This window comes from Oncorhynchus mykiss, chromosome 2 (genome assembly GCF_057628025.1).
Source record: "Oncorhynchus mykiss isolate SJ-2025 chromosome 2, ASM5762802v1, whole genome shotgun sequence".
Lineage (NCBI taxonomy): Eukaryota > Metazoa > Chordata > Actinopteri > Salmoniformes > Salmonidae > Oncorhynchus > Oncorhynchus mykiss.
Genome location: NC_143023.1, coordinates 99,822,313 through 99,842,489, shown reverse-complemented (window position 1 = coordinate 99,842,489; position 20,177 = coordinate 99,822,313). Strand labels below are relative to the sequence as shown.

At 43.1% G+C, this 20,177-nt stretch overlaps 1 protein-coding gene across 1 annotated transcript in view; it reads right to left on the bottom strand.

Annotated features, from left to right (window-relative positions):
* Positions 1 to 20,177, bottom strand: part of LOC110502564 (disintegrin and metalloproteinase domain-containing protein 10) — a 39,490-nt gene that overhangs the window by 13,378 nt on the left and 5,935 nt on the right. The window contains exons 3-12 of the mRNA XM_036960784.2: positions 17,538 to 17,656; positions 16,497 to 16,655; positions 8,316 to 8,416; positions 7,573 to 7,722; positions 7,320 to 7,412; positions 6,879 to 7,062; positions 6,330 to 6,493; positions 2,998 to 3,181; positions 1,240 to 1,390; positions 740 to 923 (exon numbers count right to left, since the gene is read on the bottom strand). Coding sequence (XP_036816679.2) covers positions 740 to 923; positions 1,240 to 1,390; positions 2,998 to 3,181; positions 6,330 to 6,493; positions 6,879 to 7,062; positions 7,320 to 7,412; positions 7,573 to 7,722; positions 8,316 to 8,416; positions 16,497 to 16,655; positions 17,538 to 17,656 — 1,489 coding nt within the window. The remainder of the gene's footprint in view (positions 1 to 739; positions 924 to 1,239; positions 1,391 to 2,997; positions 3,182 to 6,329; positions 6,494 to 6,878; positions 7,063 to 7,319; positions 7,413 to 7,572; positions 7,723 to 8,315; positions 8,417 to 16,496; positions 16,656 to 17,537; positions 17,657 to 20,177) is intronic.

Genomic DNA, 20,177 nt, shown 5'->3' with positions numbered 1-20,177 from the left:
AGTACACTGAAATTCAGGAAGTACACTGAAATTCAGGAAGTACACTGAAATTCAGGAAGTACACTGAAATTCAGGAAGTACACTGAAATTCAGGAAGTACACTGAAATTCAGGAAGTACACTGAAATTCAGGAAGTACACTGAAATTCAGGAAGTACACTGAAATTCAGGAAGTACACTGAAATTCAGGAAGTACACTGAAATTCAGGAAGTACACTGAAATTCAGGAAGTACACTGAAATTCCAATTCTCTTCAATGAGGAACATTTGGAATACTTTCTGAATTGACATGGATTTTGACCACAACCTTGAAGGAGGCAAGGTATTTAACTACACACTACTGGAAGCCAGGTATTTAACTACACACTACAGGAAGCCAGGTATTTAACTACACACTACAGGAAGCCAGGTATTTAACTACACACTACTGGAAGCCAGGTATTTAACTACACACTACTGGAAGCCAGGTATTTAACTACACACTACAGGAAGCCAGGTATTTAACTACACACTACAGGAAGCCAGGTATTTAACTACACACTACAGGAAGCCAGGTATTTAACTACACACTACAGGAAGCCAGGTATTTAACTACACACTACAGGAAGCCAGGTATTTAACTACACACTACAGGAAGCCAGGTATTTAACTACACACTACAGGAAGCCAGGTATTTAACTACACACTACAGGAAGCCAGGTATTTAACTACACACTACAGGAAGCCAGGTATCCACTCACCCCGTTGAGGCAGACTTGAGTCTCTCCGTGGCAGGCGGTGAAGTTGGCCTTGGGTTCAGAGGTGGGGCACTGGGCCGTACCCCCGTTACACATGCCCTGATGGGCACACTCAGACTCTTCACGACACTTCTCATTACGACCCTTATAGAAGCACTCAGGAGTACAGCACAGGCCCTGGCTAGGACTGGGGGAGGGAGAGAGAGAGAGAGAGAGAGAGAGAGAGAGGAGAGAGGAGAGATTAGAGGAGAGAGAAGAGAGGAGAGAGGAGAAGAGAGGGGGAGGTTAAAATAACTAAATGACAGAAATAAGCCTCTGTACACTTTAATCCATGGCAATTTTAGTCATTTAATTCCCATGACATTTGCATGGTAACTAAGTGTGCAGGAAATTCTTTCCCTTAGTTTGTGTCACTTCCTGCACCACAGGTTAGAAAAAAAACCTAGAACTGAATAGCATTGTACTGTATCGCAGCTTTAAAAAAAAGGGCCACCTTAGCTTACCTGCAGACTTTGTTGGGTTTTAGTTTACACTTCCTGTTGTCAGGCTGCCCGGCGTCATAGCAACACTGGTCTCTGCACTGATCGCTGTATCCACAGTCACACTCCTCCCCTGGCTCCACTAACCCATTACCACAGATGGGCTGGCCTGACTCTGCATGAGGAGGCAGATAGAACACACACATTTAAAATAACACATTTGATTTGTGACACAGCGTAGATTTCCAAAAATTTCATACTTTACCAAAATTCCAAGGCTTACCAGGAATCCAGGTTGAAGGATTCTGGGAATCCTCCAACAGCGATTTCCTAAAAATCTTGGAAGTTTCCAGAATTCTGCAACCCCTACACAGTACACTTCCAAACTAAGGGCTAAATCTCAAACACCATAGACACCAGTTAAAAACATACCGACAAAGCAGTTTTAAACACCGTAGACACCAGTTAAAAACATACCGACAAAGCAGTTTTAAACACCGTAGACACCAGTTAAAAACATACCGACAAAGCAGTTTTAAACACCGTAGACACCAGTTAAAAACATACCGACAAAGCAGTTTTAAACACCGTAGACACCAGTTAAAAACATACCGACAAAGCAGTTTTAAACACCATAGACACCAGTTAAAAACATACCGACAAAGCAGTTTTAAACACCGTAGACACCAGTTAAAAACATACCGACAAAGCAGTTTTAAACACCGTAGACACCAGTTAAAAACATACCGACAAAGCAGTTTTAAACACCGTAGACACCAGTTAAAAACATACCGACAAAGCAGTTTTAAACACCGTAGACACCAGTTAAAAACATACCGACAAAGCAGTTTTAAACACCATAGACACCAGTTAAAAACATACCGACAAAGCAGGTTTAAACACCATAGACACCAGTTAAAAACATACCGACAAAGCAGTTTTAAACACCGTAGACACCAGTTAAAAACATACCGACAAAGCAGTTTTAAACACCGTAGACACCAGTTAAAAACATACCGACAAAGCAGTTTTAAACACCGTAGACACCAGTTAAAAACATACCGACAAAGCAGGTTTAAACACCGTAGACACCAGTTAAAAACATACCGACAAAGCAGTTTTAAACACCATAGACACCAGTTAAAAACATACCGACAAAGCAGTTTTAAACACCGTAGACACCAGTTAAAAACATACCGACAAAGCAGTTTTAAACACCATAGACACCAGTTAAAAACATACCGACAAAGCAGTTTTAAACACCGTAGACACCAGTTAAAAACATACCGACAAAGCAGTTTTAAACACCGTAGACACCAGTTAAAAACATACCGACAAAGCAGTTTTAAACACCGTAGACACCAGTTAAAAACATACCGACAAAGCAGTTTTAAACACCGTAGACACCAGTTAAAAACATACAGACAAAGCAGTTTTAAACACCATAGACACCAGTTAAAAACATACCGACAAAGCAGTTTTAAACACCGTAGACACCAGTTAAAAACATACCGACAAAGCAGTTTTAAACACCGTAGACACCAGTTAAAAACATACCGACAAAGCAGTTTTAAACACCGTAGACACCAGTTAAAAACATACCGACAAAGCAGTTTTAAACACCGTAGACACCAGTTAAAAACATACCGACAAAGCAGGTTTAAACACCGTAGACACCAGTTAAAAACATACCGACAAAGCAGGTTTAAACACCGTAGACACCAGTTAAAAACATACCGACAAAGCAGTTTTAAACACCGTAGACACCAGTTAAAAACATACCGACAAAGCAGCTTCCCCTCTTCTTCTCCAGGACCTGGCTGATGTTCCTGACGCTACAGACGGAGAACTTGTTGTTGTTGAGCTTGTCTCCTGATGTGGCCCGGGCGTACATGATGTAGTTCCCCTTCTCCTTCTTATCCTGGGCCTTAGACTCCCCCGGGGTGCACTCCGACCCCGAGTCATGCTGTAAGGAGGATGGAGACAAATTAGATGTTAGAATAGATTTAAACGTAGTACTACAAATGGCTACCATGTTTGTTGTAAATTACATTGCAAATGCCTTAGAAGATAGAAAGAATTGTACTCCCATGCGTGTACACAACGTTATTCCTTTGAATAAGCTGTCCCTGGTAGGGTTGGGTACTGATGCTTGCCGATGGTTTCATAATTATCTCAATGACAGAACATCAAGGTAGATTTGGGTGAAATCGGAGTTCCTTGAGCTACATAAAAGGGGTTCCCCAAGGTTCAATACTCGGCCCACTAGTGTTTACAATCTATATAAATAACATTGGTAATGCTGTAAATACAATGATGCAGTGTTGTATTCCATTGCTCCATCGGTTGGCCAATACTTTTCAAATTTGAAATCTGATTTTCAAGGACTGCAGAGGTCACTATTGCAGCTAAAGTTAGTGGTCAATGCAAACAAAATGCAAAATGCATAAGTTCCTATAACCCAGATATAAATAAATGTATTTTACCATTATAATTTTTCTCTACAATTGCGATCCAATTACAATCTTGTCTCATCGCTGCAACTCCCCAATGTGCTCGGGAGAGGTCGAAGGTCGAGTCATGCGTCCTCCGAAACATGACCCGCCAAGCCGTGTTTCTTAACCCGGAACCTGGCAATGTGTCGGAGGAAACACAGCTCAACTGACGGCCGAAGTCAGCTTGCAGGCGCCCGGCCCGCCACAAGGAGTCGCTAGAGCGCAATGAGCCAAGTAAAGCCCCTCCTGGAAAAACCCTCCTCTAACCCGGACGTCGCTGGGCCAATTGTGCGCAGCGCCTTGGAACTCCCATTCACGGTCTGGGATCGAGCCCCAGGCTGTAGTGATGCCGCAACACTGCAATGCAGTGCCTTAGACCGCTGCGCCATTTGGGAGGCCTTAAAATAATTTATAATGACAAATAAATTATAAATAACTGCAATTAAGCGATTCCTATAGTCATCAATGAGCTTCCTGCACCTCTGTGCTGGCAGTTTGGACCCACTCCTCTTGGTCAAACTGCTCCAGTTCTCCCAGATTTGACGGGTGCCTTCTCCCAACTGCTGTTTCCAGATCTCTCCACAAGTTTTCAATGGGATTTAGATCTGGACTCAATGCTGACCACTTCAGAACAGTCCAGCGTTTTGTCTTGAACCATTCCTGGGTGCTTTTTGAAGTGTGTTTGGGGTCAGTGTCCTGCTGGAAGACCCACGACCTTCGAAGGAGAACCAGGTTTCTGACACCGGGGTCAGACATTGCGCTCCAAAATGCCTTGGTATTCTCCTGATTTCATGATGCCCTGCACATGTTCAAGACACCCAGTGTCGGAGGTAGCAAAGCAATCCCAAAAAGGTCACTGAACCTCCTCCATGTTTGACTGTAGGGAAGGTGTTTTTTTAGTTGAAGGCTTCATTTTGTTTTCTGTAAACATAGAGACGGTGTGTGCTTTACCAAAAAGCTCTAATTTGGTCTCATCAGGACATTCTCCCAGAAGGATTTTGGCATGTTCAGGTGTGTTTTGGCAAATTGCAGGCAGGCTTTCTTATGTCTACCTCTCAGCAGTGGGGTCTCTACTTGGTCTCATATCCTATAACCACCCCCCCTCCCTTTTTTTAAACCTTTATTTTACAAGACAAGTCAGTTAAGAACAAATTCTTATTTTCAATGACAGTCTAGGAACAGTGGATTAACTGCCTGTTCAGGGGCAGAACGACAGATTTGCACCTTGTCAGCTCGGGGATTTGAACTCATTCAACCTGACAGAGCTTGAGAGGATCTGCAGAGAAGAACGTGGAGAAACTCCCCAAATACAAGTGTAACAAGCTTGTAGCGTCATACCCAAGAAGACTCGAGTCTGTAATCGCTGCCAAAGGTGCTTCAACAAAGTACTGAGTAAAGGGTCTGAATACTTATGTAAATATGATTTCTTTTAAATTTTATTTGAATAAATTAGCAAAAATAAGCTTTTTTGCTTTGTCATTATTAGGGTAGTGTGTGTAGATTGATAAGGGGGGAAAAAATATTAAATACATTTTAGAAGGCTGTAATGTAACTTTATCTATCATCATTAATTCAATTTAGACGTACACATGACCAAACCCGGTCTCAGGCTTGGATAACAATAGAGGCCCCTTCGGTCTCCACAGAGTGCTGATTTTAGTTTTTATCTTGCGCCCTTTATGTAGAACAACTCACAGAGTTCTCTGAAATGAGATGTTCTGGTCCCCAATTACAATCTTGTCTCATCGCTGCAACTCCCCAATGTGCTCGGGAAGAGGTCGAAGGTCGAGTCATGCGTCCTCCGAAACATGACCCGCCAAACCGTGTTTCTTAACCCGGAAGCAGGCTGGAAGCAGGTCAGTTTAGTAATGATCGGAGACCTCTGATAAATCCATGCTGTATCACAACCGGCCGTGATTGGGAGTCCTATAGCGCGGCTCGCAATTGGCCCCAGCGTTGGCTGGTGTAGGCCGTCATTGTAAATAAGAATTTGTTCTTAACCGACTTGCCTAGTTAAATAAATAAAAATATATGTTTTTCTTAATATGTTTTGTAATGTTGCATTGTATGCAGGACTCATCTGTAAAAGAGAGCCTAGTCTCATGTATGACTTCAAAATAAAAGTTTCATAAATTGACCCCCAAGAAGAAAAAAAAAGATCCACAGGCTCGTAACAGTTTACACAAAACACCAAAAACTACAACTCCCAGACATTACATTTCCTGTTGCATCTCTACATCGAGTAACGACAGCAGATGAACAGAGACAACACACAGAAAGAAGAGAGCTCTATGGCTGCGTTTACACGGCACGCCAATTCTCATCTTTTATTCTCATATTTTCAAATATTGTCAAAAGACCAATTAGTGAGAAAAAAGAAGAAGATTTGGGCTGCCAAATCTCCCATCATCAGCCTAGGTTATCCCAAGTGGCGCGGCGGTCTAAGGCACTGCATCTCAGCGCTAGAGGCGTCACTACAGACCCTGGTTCGATTCCAAGCTGTATCACAACCGGCCCAGCGTCGTCCGGGTTAGGTGTGGGCCTTGGGGGTCATTGTAAAAATAAGAATTTTGTTCTTAACCGACTTGCCGAGTTAAATAAATAATGAATCTAACTCACAGGCGAGCCAAAGTTGTGTCCTATTTCATGTGCGAAGGTGATGTGTGAGACTTTAGGGGGGACGTGGGAGGCGTAGTTCTGCACTGTGATGATGCCGGTATTCAGGGACTTCTTCTTCCCGTCAGAGTACAGCTTACTCTTCTCACAGATCCCTCCAGAACTTCCTGTGGACACACAGACAGACAGACAGACAGGTATTAGTGAGGGTCATGTCATTTCTCCAGAACTTCCTGTGGACACACACAGTCGAGTATTAGTGATGGGGTAGGATGTAATCCTTTAATAACACAATGATGAACCCAATTCGGAAATACAAAACTGGATAACAAACAAGTTCATCAAATAAAAAAGACTCAGAAATACAAAAAGGGGGGAAAAGTATGATCGATAATTTTTTTTTAAAAAGACAGGAAATGGGGCTAATTTCATAAGACAGAAAGACTGACTGCTTCCATGACAACGGAAGCAGTCAGATACTGTCATTCCGGCGTGTAATATCTGCCGTTGATCTAAAAGGGTGTAAATAGTGAAAAGGGAAGTCTTATGGACCTGCAGGAGCTCCGACCCAGGCCAGGCCCAGGACACCATCATCAAAGTCCCTGTCAGTGAAGACGTAGGCCAGACAGTAGTCGTCGTGGTTCTGCTCAGAGTTCAGCTCCAGGAACTTCTCCACGCCGATGTTAGCGAAACGGAACGGGTTGGACCGGTCCCGCTCATCTGTAGTGGTGTTGATCTGGAACAGGGAGTGGTCAAATGTTGTGTTGAAATGAGGACGTGGAAACAGGAAGTGACGTCATGACAGACAACAGGAAGTGATGGTGATGACTGCTGAACTAACAACGAGTTTAAAGAGAAGAAGAGGCCCGAGGGACAGCGGAGACTTTGAATCGCTAAAACAGCTGTTTATGTTTAAAAAAAAAAGGGGGTTTAGAAATATATAATTTAATTTGATTGATGCCAGGTCAAACAACTAGGCAGGGAGGGACTCACCCGTATCCTCTTGACCATAAAGCTGATGTTGCGGATGCCCATGAAGTCTGTTCCCTGGTAGATGGCATCTATAGCCTTGACGTGACTAGAAATCTGAGAGACACACAACATGCATCAGTATTCACATCATTATTATGGAATGGGAAAAAAAACTGTCTGAAAGCATTGATGACATGTTTTCCCATAATCCACTTGGTGTTATTGAGGACTAGTGTATGTGTGTGTGTGTGTGTGCGCGTGTCATTCAGCACACCTGTGCGATAACAGCTTCCCTGGTCTTGTAGTACTTGAAGAAGAGGTGGTCTGTCTGGATGAAGAGCTGACAGGTGTTCTTCTCTATCTGAGCCATCCTCCGCTTCCTCAGCAACACCGGGTCACTGGACGCCTCCTCAGAATGGAGCCCCTGGGAGGAGGAGGGGGATGATGAAGAGGAGGAGAATGAGGAAGGAGATGTAAAGGATTTAAATATTGTTATTGTAGACTGTATTGTACCAACATTTCTCCATGGGGATAATAATAAACCCGCTATCTTATATAACGTTATAGTGTTATAAACCCCTTACGGCTGAATCTCAGGTGAGATGTTGAGGCAAGAAGTTGATGCAATATGCAGTATGTTAGTATCCAGTCCTATTAAAAAAGACTTACATGGAGTATCATCACATCGCTCAATAGAGGAAACAAAGCTTTGAGTTAATTAGATAAATACTGTGTTTGTTTCCCTTCCAGAGCCACGCTTACAGCTCCTTACTTTGAGAACCACTATCGTATAAATGTGTAAGGCTAAACAATTCCTGTAACTTTTCCAAAACTAACCAGCTTTTCCAGAAAATCCTGGTTTGAACGATACCAAATTTCCTTGCATATTCCCTTTCCGATTCAGGGGAATTTTCCAACTGGGAATTCTGGGTAAACCTAGGGATTTTTTTGAGGAAAGTTACCAAAAAAATTGTTCAACCCTAACAAAAAAAAACGTTAAAAAGTGTGTTAAATCACCTTGTCTGGCTTCTCTATGGCAGTGGCTTGGTACGTTTTCATCCTCTCAAACACTGAGTGGTCGGCACAGCCCCCCTCCGGACCATACTTATGGGGATAGTCTAGGGGAGAGAGAGATGGACATGAATTGTTTAGATAACATTTTCCACTAAAAGCTCATATAAAATCTTACTCACTCTACACCTTGTTGTGTCGTGACAAAGTAGGAGTGAGTATACAGAAGCCAGCCCTATTTGGTAAAAGACCAAGTCCATATTATGGCAAGAACAGCTCAAATAAGCAAAGAGAAACGACAGTCCATCATTACTTTAAAGACATGAAGGTCAGTCAATCTGGAAAATTTAAAGTTTCTTTAGAAACCATCAAGCGCTATGATGAAACTGGCTCTCATGAGGACCGCCACAGGAAAGGAAGACCCAGAGTTACCTCTGCTGCAGAGGATCAGTTCATTAGAGTTAACTGGCTCTCATGAGGACCGCCACAGGAAAGGAAGACCCAGAGTTACCTCTGCTGCAGAGGATACGTTCATTAGAGTTAACTGGCTCTCATGAGGACCGCCACAGGAAAGGAAGTCCCAGAGTTACCTCTGCTGCAGAGGATCAGTTCATTAGAGTTAACTGTCTCTCATGAGGACCGCCACAGGAAAGGAAGACCCAGAGTTACCTCTGCTGCAGAGGATAAGTTCATTAGAGTTAACTGGCTCTCATGAGGACCGCCACAGGAAAGGAAGACCCAGAGTTACCTCTGCTGCAGAGGATAAGTTCATTAGAGTTAACTGGCTCTCATGAGGACCGCCACAGGAAAGGAAGACCCAGAGTTACCTCTGCTGCAGAGGATACGTTCATTAGAGTTAACTGGCTCTCATGAGGACCGCCACAGGAAAGGAAGACCCAGAGTTACCTCTGCTGCAGAGGATACGTTCATTAGAGTTAACAGGCTCTCATGAGGACCGCCACAGGAAAGGAAGACCCAGAGTTACCTCTGCTGCAGAGGATCAGTTCATTAGAGTTAACTGGCTCTCATGAGGACCGCCACAGGAAAGGAAGACCCAGAGTTACCTCTGCTGCAGAGGATAAGTTCATTAGAGTTAACTGGCTCTCATGAGGACCGCCACAGGAAAGGAAGACCCAGAGTTACCTCTGCTGCAGAGGATAAGTTCATTAGAGTTAACTGGCTCTCATGAGGACCGCCACAGGAAAGGAAGACCCAGAGTTACCTCTGCTGCAGAGGATACGTTCATTAGAGTTAACTGGCTCTCATGAGGACCGCCACAGGAAAGGAAGACCCAGAGTTACCTCTGCTGCAGAGGATAAGTTCATTGAAGTTACCAGCCTCAGTAATTGCAGTCCAAATAAATTATTCACAGAGTTCAAGTAACAGACACATCTCAACATCAACTGTTCAGAGGAGACTGTGTGAATCAGGCCTGCATGGTGGAATTACTGCTAAGAAACCACTACTAAAGGACACCAATAATAAGAAGAGACAAGCTTGAGCCAAGAAACACGAGCAATGGACATTAGACTGGTGGAAATCTGTCCTTTAGGTCTGATGAGTCCAAATTTGAGATTTTTGGTTCCAACCGTTGTGTCTTTGTGAGACGCAGAGTAATTGAACAGATGATCTCTGCATGTGTGGTTCCCACTGTGAAGCATGGAGGAGGAGGTGTGATGGTGCTTTGCTGGTGACACTGTCAGTGATTTATTTAGAATTCAAGGCACACCAGCATGGCAAACACAACATTCTGCAGCGATACGCCATCCCATCTGGTTTGGGCTTAGTGGGACTATCATTTGTTTTTCAACAGAACAATGACCCAACACACCTCCAGGCTGTGGAAGGGCAGATAACCTGGCCTCCACAACCCAAATGAGATGGTTTGGGATGAGTTGGACTGCAGAGTGAAGGAAAAGCAGCCAACAATTGCTCAGCATATGTCAAATCAAATCAAATTTGATTGGTCACATACACATATTTAGCAGATGGTGTAGAGAAATGTTTGTGTTCCTAGCTCCAACAGTGCAGTAGTATCTAACAATTCACAACAATACACACAAATCTAAAATTAAAAGAATGTAATTAAGAAATATATAAATGTTAGATTGAGCAATGTCAGAGAGGCGTTGACTAAAATACAGTAGAATAGAAAACAGTAGTATTGAAAACAGTATATACATATGAGATGAGTAAAGCAGTATGGAAACATTATTAAAGTGACTAGTGTTCCATTATTAAAGTGGCCAAGCCTATGTATATAGGGCAGCAGCCTCTAAGGTGCAGGGTTGCATAACAGAGTGGAACCTGGGCAGTGATGGCTATTTAACAGTCTGATGGTCTTGAGATGGACCGAGAGACCGCTTCGGACCTCACCTTCCGGATGATAGCGGGGTGAACAGAACGTGGCTCGGGTGGTTGATGTCCTTGATGATTTTTTTTTGCCTTTCTGTGACATCCGGTGCTGTAGGTGCCATGGAGGGCAGGTAGGTTGCCCCCGGTGATGCGTTGGGCAAACCGCACCACCCTCTGGAGAGCCTTGCGGTTGAGGACGGTGCAGTTGCCGTACCAGGCGGTGATACGGCCCGACAGGATGGTGTCGATTGTGCATCTGTAAAACCAAATTTCTTCAGCCTCCTGAGGTTGAAGAGGCGCTGTTGCGCCTTCTTCACCACACTATGTGTGGGTGGACCATTTCAGATTGTCAGTGATGAACGCCGAGGAACCCCTGCTGTTTTGATCAGCTCCTTTGTTTTGTTGACGTTGAGTGAGAGGTTATTTTTCTGTCAAGACTCTCCCAGGGCCCTCACCTCCTCCCTGTAGACTGTCTCGTCATTGTTGGTAAATCAGGCCTACTACTGTTGTGTCGTCTGAAATCTTGATGATTGTGTTGGAGGTGTGCATGGCCTCGCAGTCATGGGTGAACAGGAGGGGGCTGAGAACGCACCCTTGTGGGTCCCCAGTGTTGAGGATCAGCGAAGTGGAGGTGTTGTTTCCTACCTTCACCACCTGTGGGCGGCCCGTCAGGAAGTCCAGGACCCAGTTGAACAGGGCGGGTTTCAGACCCAGGGCCTGTTGTGTTGAATGCTGAGCTATAGTCAATGAACAGCATTCTTACATAGGTATTCCTCTTGTCCAGATGGGATAGGACAGAGTGCAGTGCCATGGGTATCAGGTAAGGTAGAGGTGATATGATCTTTAACTAGCCTCTTGAAACACTTCATGATGACAGAAGTGAGAGCTAGTCATTTAGTTCATTTACCTTTAGTGGGGCGGCAGGTAGCCTAGTGAGGGGCGGCAGGTAGCCTAGTGAGGGGCGGCAAGTAGCCTAGTGAGGGGCGGCAAGTAGCCTAGTGGTTAGAGCATTGGGCCAGTAACCGAAAGGTTGCTAGATTGAATCCCAGAGCTGACAAGGTAAAAATGTGTTGTTCTGCCCCTGAACAGGCAGTTAACCCACTGTTCCCCGGTAGTTCGTCATTGTAAATAATAATTTGTTCTTAACTGACTTGCCTAGTTAAATAAAGGTTAAATACATTTTGCTTTCTTGGGTACAAGAACAATGGTGGACATCTTGAAGCAAGTGGGGACAGCAGACTGGGATAGGAAGAGATCGAATATGTCTGTAAACAATCCAGCCAGCTGGTCTGCGCATGCCCTGAGGTGGTGGCTAGGGATGCTGTCTGGACCGGCAGCCCTGCGAGGGTTAACACGTTTAAATGTCTTACTAGTCGGCCACGGAGGAGGAAAGCCCAGAAGGAGGGTCTTGTAGGCGAAATGTTGATTAGCGTTAACAGCGTGAGAAGGAGTGAACTCAAGAACCTGTGGGGGAGGTGCGGTCACTGTCGGCATGATCATCTGCCTCTTTGTCTACACTGGCACCTATAGGAAGGGAGGAGCAAAATGGAGTTGTGATTTGATTTGCCGAAGGGAGGTCAGGGGAGGGCCTTGTAGGCATCTCGAGAGGGAGAGTAGCAGTGGTCCAGTGTTTTTCCAGAGAGAGTACTACAGTCAATGTGTTGGTAGAACTTAGGTAGCATTTCCCTCAAAATTAGCTTTTTAATATATAATATATAAGATATGTGGTTTCCAGTTTGCATAAAGTCCAGTGTAGTTCTTTGAGGACCGTAGTGGTATCGGCTTGAAGGGGAATATACACGGCTGTGACTATAACCTAAGATAATTATCTTGGGAGGTAATACGGTCGGCATTTGATTGTGAGGTATTCTAGGTCAGTTGAACAAAAGGACTTGAGTTCCTGTACATCGTCACAATCACACCATGAGTAGTTAATCATCAACATACACCCCCACCTTTCTTCTTCCCAGAGACTTCTTTATTCCTGTCTGTGTGATGTACTGAGAACCCAGCTGGCTCTATGGATGGGGACAGTACATCCAGAGAGTTCTTTATTCCCGTCTGTGTGATGTACTGAGAACCCAGCTGGCTCTATGGATGGGGACAGTACATCCAGAGAGTTCTTTATTCCCGTCTGTGTGATGTACTGAGAACCCAGCTGGCTCTATGGATGGGGACAGTACATCCAGAGAGTTCTTTATTCCCGTCTGTGTGATGTACTGAGAACCCAGCTGGCTCTATGGATGGGGACAGTACATCCAGAGAGTTCTTTATTCCTGTCTGTGTGATGTACTGAGAACCCAGCTGGCTGTATGAACGGGGACAGTATATCCCGAGAGAGCCATGTTACCGTGAAACCGAGTATGTTACAATCCCTGATGTCTCTCTGAGATCATCACCCTTGTGGGCAAGGAGAATGCGCAAAGCTGTCATCAAGGAAAAGGGTGGCTACTTTGAAGAATCTCAAATGTAAAATATATTTTGATTTGTTTAACACTTTTTTGGTTACTACATGAGTCCGTGTGTTATTTCATAGTTTTGATGTCTTCACTATTATTCTACAATGTAGAAAAGAGTAAAAAACAACCACATTGAAAACCTTCAACGAGTAGATGTGTCCACATTTTTGACTGGCACTGTATATGCTATGGAATTTATAGTTTGTTCTTAACTGACTTGCCTAGTAATATAAAGGTTAAATAATACAATTTAAAAAGTATTATTTAAAAAAAACATTTTATCAGATATTATGCATTTTACCAAACTTTTTCAAAGTCCCAGTTTTTCCTCATCATTATGACAAAGCAAAACAGGTTAAGAAATGTCTGCAAATGTATTATAATAAAAAGCTGAAATATCACATTTACATTAGTATTCAGACCCTTTACTCAGTACTTTGTTGAAGTACCTTTGGTAGTGATTACAGCCTCAAGTCTTCTTGAGTATGATGCTACAAGCTTGGCACACCTGTATTTGGGGAGTTTCTCCCATTATTCTCTGCAGATCCTCCCTAATTCTGTCAGGTTTGATGGGGAGAGTCGCCACACAGTTATTTTCAGGTCTCTACAGAGATGTTCGATCGGGTTCAAGTCCGGGCTCTGGCTGGGCCAGACATTCAGTCCTGTGTTGTCTTGGCTGTGTGCTTAGGGTCATTGTCCTGTTGGAAGGTGAATCTTCGCCCCAGTCGGAGGTCCTGAGCAGGTTTTCATTAAGGATCTCACTGTACTTTGCGCCATTCATCTATCCCTTGATCCTGACTAGTCTCCCAGTCCCTGCCGCCAAAAAACATCCCCACAGCATGATGCTGCCACCACTATGCTTCACTGTATGGATGGTGCCACCACCATGCTTCACTGTAGGGATGGTGCCAGGTTTCTTCCAGACGTGACGCTTGGCATTCAGGTCAAAGAGTTCAATCTTGGTTTCATCAGACCAGAGAATCTTGCTTCTCATGGTCTGAGACTCCAAGAGGGCTGTCATGTGCCTTTTACTGAGGAGTGGCTTCTGTCTGGCCACTCTACCATAATGGCCTGATTGATGGAGAGATGGTTGTCCTTCTGGAAGATTCTCCCATCCCCACAGAGGAACTGGTGTGTGCGTTTCCAAATCGTGTCCAATCAATTGAATTTACCACAGGTGGACTCCATTCAAGTGGTAGAAACATCTCAAGGATGATCAATGGAAAAAGGATGCACCCGAGCTCAATTTTGAGTCTCATAGCAAAGGGTCTGAATACTTATGTAAATAAGGTTCCTTTGATGAGGTAGTATCTACTGTTGAAGTCAGACGTTTACATACACCTTAGCCAAATACATTTAAACTCAGTTTTTCACCATTTCTGACATTTAATCCTGGTAAAAATTCCCTGTCTTAGGTCAGTTAGGATCACCACTTTATTTTAAGAATGTGAAATAATGTCAGAATAATAGTAGAGAGAATGATTTATTTCAGCTTGTATTTCTTTCATCACATTCCCAGTGGGTCAGAAGTTTACATACACTCAATTAGTATTTGGTAGCATTGCCTTTAAATTGTTTAACTTGGGTCAAATGTTTCAGGTAGCCTTCCACAAGCTTCCCAGAATTTTGGCCCATTCCTCCTGACAGAGCTGGTGTAACTGAGTCAGGTTTGTAGGCCTCCTTGCTCGCAAACGCTTTTTCAGTTCTGCCCACAAATGTTCTATAGGATTGACGTCAGGGCTTTGTGATGGCCACTCCAATACCTTGACTTCGTTGTCCTTAAGCCATTTTACCACAACTTTGGAAGTATGCTTGGGGTCATTGTCCATTAGGAAGACCCATTCGCGACCAAGCTTTAACTTCCTGACAGATGTCTTGAGATGTTGCTTCATAATTTTCCGTCCTCATGATGCCATCTATTTTGTGAAGTGCACCAGTCCCTCCTGCAGCAAAGCACCCCCACAACATGATGCTGCCACCCCTGTGCTTCACGGTTGGGATGGTGTTCTTCGGCTTGTAAACCTCCCCGTTTTTCCTCCAAACATTACGATGTTAATTATGGCCAAACAGGTCTATTTTTGTTTCATCAGACCAGAGGACATTTCTCCAAAAAGTACGATCTTTGTCCCCATGTGCAGTTGCAAAACGTAGTCTGGCTTTTTTATGGTGGTTTGGGGGCAGTGGCTTCTTCCTTGAGGAGCAGTCTTTCAGGTTATGTCGATATAGGACTCGTTTTACTGTGGATATAGATACTTTTGTACCTGTTTCCTCCAGCATCTTCACAAGGTCCTTTGCTGTTGTTCTGGGATTGTTTGAAGGTAGGCCTTGAAATACATCCACGGGTACACCTCCAATTGACTCAAATGATGTCAATTAGCCTATCAGAAGCTTCTAAAGCCATGACATAATTTTCTGGAATTTTCCAAGTTGTTTAAAGGCAGAGTCAACTTAGTGTATGTAAACTTCTGACCCACTGGAATTGTGATACAGTGAATTATAAGTGAAAAAAAATCTATCTGTAAACAACTGTTGGAAAGATTACTTGTGTCCTGCACAAAGTAGATGTCCTAACCGACTTGCCAAAACTATAGTTTGTTAACAAGAAATTTGTGGAGTGGTTGAAAAACGAGGTTTAATGACTCCAACCTAAGTGTATGTAAACTTCCGACTTCAACAGTTTTATAAAAAATGTATATATATATATTTCTTTTTTTAACTGTTTTTGCTTTGTCATTATTGGGTATAGTATAGAAGCAGCACATCAGTTGTTATTTATGAGAGAGAGAAAAAAGAGAAAGAATAAAAACCCCTCACTGTCCTTTCGTTTTCCCCGAAGCTGCAGTCCGAACCAGCCTCGTTTCAATAAGACATGGAATATTTTTAGCTTTTTAAGTCTCTCTGATCAGAGACTCTGGAACGTAGCTCATCCATCTTATTCTCCAGTGACTGGACATTTGCCAATAGAATGGAGGTCTAGTCACCAGGACCTCACCTCATCACCCACTGCTGCCTACTGATAGCCCATGGAACAAAGGAATAAGGTCCGGTATGAACAGTGGAGAACAGCTGAGCTGGAGTTGATTGGTCGGCATCAGTGGTTGATTGACGGGCCTGAAGGCCAATCAGATTGAGAGGGCTTTTTTTTTTTTTAATACACCCAGTCCCTCAGCTAATGAGTGTCTCCTCTCCCTAGGGGCCAGCACTGAGCCCGTCTCTATCCTCCAGATGGAACAGGAACCAGCATGCACTCACACAATTAAAATATGACAAAAGGGTACACCAAAGCCGGTGTGTACAGAAGCAGTAGAGGATTGGGTGTAAAGAGTGGAAGGTAGGTCTTTGACACACACACACACCCCCCCACAGTACTCACTGATGTCGTCCTCGTGGTAGATAACGGAATGGAAGGGAACGTCCCGGTCCTTCAGGTATCTCTCCGCTGGCTCTACGTAGAACTTCCCCTGGTACGTCTGGATGAAGCCCTCGAACTTGCCCTCCACCACCGAACCATGGCTCAGTGTGCCCTTTTCACCTGGAGATAGAGAAAGCAGGGGTCATTTAGTCGTGTGATACCAGACCTCAACACCCTATTCTCAATCCAGAATCAAGCTTCATCTGCCAAACCCCTAGAACAGCTGGAGTGGAGGCCAGTATACAATAGACCCCCAAAAGAAGAAACAGACTGAGGGAGGGACTACCTGGACCCGTCCATTAAATGTAGCATACAGGACAGGGTTAGATATAAAACACATAGAAGGAACATTAAATGTAGCATACAGGACAGGGTTAGATATAAAACACATAGAAGGAACATTAAATGTAGCATACAGGACAGGGATAGATATAAAACACATAGAAGGAACATTAAATGTAGCATACAGGACAGGGTTAGATATAAAACACATAGAATGAACATTAAATGTAGCATACAGGCCAGGGTTAGATATAAAACACATAGAATGAACATTAAATGTAGCATACAGGCCAGGGTTAGATATATAACACATAGAATGAACATTAAATGTAGCATACAGGCCAGGGTTAGATATAAAACACATAGAAGGAACATTAAATGTAGCATACAGGACAGGGATAGATATATAAAACATAGAAGGAACATTAAATGTAGCATACAGGACAGGGATAGATATATAAAACATAGAAGGAACATTAAATGTAGCATACAGGACAGGGATAGATATATAAAACATAGAAGGAACATTAAATGTAGCATACAGGACAGGGATAGATATATAACACATAGAAGGAACATTAAATGTAGCATACAGGCCAGGGTTAGATATATAACACATAGAATGAACATTAAATGTAGCATACAGGCCAGGGTTAGATATAGAACACCTAGAAGGAACACAAAAACAGACATATGAGGTGAAGCGTCCTCCAGTCTCACCATATATTTCTCCTGTGTAAATGTGAGAGGTGTCATAGTTCACCTCCTGGCCTCCTACGGACACCTTCAGGTCCTCCGCAAACAGACTGGTGTCTCTCTTCATCCTCAGGTTGAAGTGTCTGACAGATGGAAACAGAGGAGGTTTAGGTACCAAGTCATTCAGGGTAGCCTAGTGGTTAGAGCGTTGGACTAGTAACCGGAAGTTTGCAAGTTCAAACCCCCAAGCTGACAAGGTACAAAATCTGTCCTTCTGCCCCTTGTTCTTAACTGACTTGTCTGGTTAAATAAAGGTCAAATAAAAAATTCTGTATGGTTCTATTTTGAGGAGGGACAGATACAAATACATTGACATATTAAATAAACAAACAATCACCTATAGATATGTTTGGTTTCATTTATAAGAATCCCCAGAAGCTGTCTGAAAGACACGTACTGAAACAACCTTCATAAAACAGCTGGTTTATTATCAGTGTTAGGTTCTATTACAATTTAGAGCAACAACAAACAAACAAAAATGTGGAGGACAACAATTAAATTCTGAATACACACACTGAGATTCAACGTTTCAGTTAAATGGTGTTTCAATGGCTCGCGAGAAGAGTCTCATCTCAAACCCCTTTTCTCCTGTACTATGTTATTAACACGTGGCACTAAAACGTGGTGCCTTCAGGCCCGAGAGTGAGTCTCCGGATCATAGAAATATAAACTATAGAATTTCCGTTCTATATAATCTATTTCTATGATTCGGGTTGTTATTATAGAGTGTGTTGGTGCTCATAATAACATAGGTCCTACCTGATAACATAAATTTTTAAAAAAAGGTCAAATAAATCAATAAGAATATAATAAGAATAATAATAAAAACTCTGGATGGAACTTGACCGATGTTTCACAGGACTCGGGGGAAAAATAATGAAAATGAAAGAGAGAGAGAGGCAGAGGGATAAAAAGACAAGGGTATTGGCCCAGCAGAAAATTAAAAATCTATTTTTTGTTACCGTACAAGGGCAGTGAATATTATTTCCAACTCCAACAGCAAAAATGAGGTCACCTTAAAAAAAAAAAAAACACTGCGTCTTTCCTGCATATTAAACGATGTTAAAAAAATAAAAACTCTAAAAAGTAGCACTGTAAATAATTGAAGAACGAAATTCATTACGTTCTGTAAAGCTCCTCAAACACTAACAGTAAAAAAGGAGAGAATTTTGAGTTGGTCAACATCAGTGACTTCTCCCTAAAAATAAATCTCCAAAAGAGGTGTACATGGCATAGGGACAGACACCTCTCCAACCTGTACGTGTATCCGTGTCATTCGGAGGGGTAGGGATAAAGAGGAAGGTACATTTCGGTTCGACCAATTGACGAATAATGAAGCAATAAGGAATAAGAACCCCGGGGGTTTATCGTGTGATAACAGCCGACCCAGGGCTGTTCTAAGGACCAGGGTGAAACCAAAAGAGCTGGGAAAAAACCTTTAGGAGGGAGTGATCCCCATAACCCCCGGCTTCCAGGCTCTTATTGCTTTTATAAAAACAGTTTGCCAAACATAAAAAATTACCACAAAAAAGATTAACAACATGTTTTCAATTAAAAACTTTATTTTACTGAGTAAATGTGTTTTATTTCGTACTTCCCATCAGACGGTAGAGTCCGGTCAAAAGCCAGTTGTTAGTTCTGAAGTTGCGAATCAAAACAGTGGACGTTTAAAGTGGAAGGAGGTTTTCACTCAAAATCTCACGACACATGGCCCCCATTCATTCTTTCCTTTACACGGATCAGTCGTCCTGGTCCCTTTGCAGAAAAACAGCCCCAAAGCCCCAGGGGGAACACTGAACTTTATTCAAATCCTCTGTAATATCGCAAAGGGGAGTGGCCAATAGCCTCCAACCCCCTACTGGATTTTTAATGATCCATTAAGCACAGATTAAATATTTTAAATGATTTTAAATAAAACTGAACAAACAGCCAGATGGCCTACCTAGGGACCCGGTCGAGACCATGAGAGAAACCATGCTCTCCCACGAAGCCTGGGAAGGCTAATTTAGAAGGTAGAGGATATTAATAATTCTCTAAAATGTTATCTGAAAATAATCAGATGAAAACAAAGCTAAACAACTTTCATTGAAACTACAAATAGGCCTGTGTTATTGAGAACCTCACGGTTCTGTTATAGACGCGTTTAGAGAGACACACAGAGAGAGAGACACAGAGAGAGAGAGACACAGAGAGAGACACACACAGACAGAGAGACACAGACAGAGAGACAAAGAGAGAGACACAGAGAGAGAGAGAGACACACACAGACAGAGAGACACAGACAGAGAGACAAAGAGAGAGACACAGAGAGAGAGAGAGACACAGAGAGAGAGAGAGAGACACAGAGAGAGAGAGAGAGACACAGAGAGAGAGAGAGAGACAGAGAGAGAGAGAGAGAGAGAGAGAGAGAGACAGAGAGAGAGAGAGAGAGAGAGAGAGACAGAGAGAGAGAGAGAGAGAGAGAGAGACAGAGAGAGAGAGAGAGAGAGAGAGACAGAGACACACACAGAGAGACAGAGACACACACAGAGAGACAGAGACACACACAGAGAGAGACAGAGACACACACAGAGAGAGACAGAGACACACAGAGAGAGACAGAGA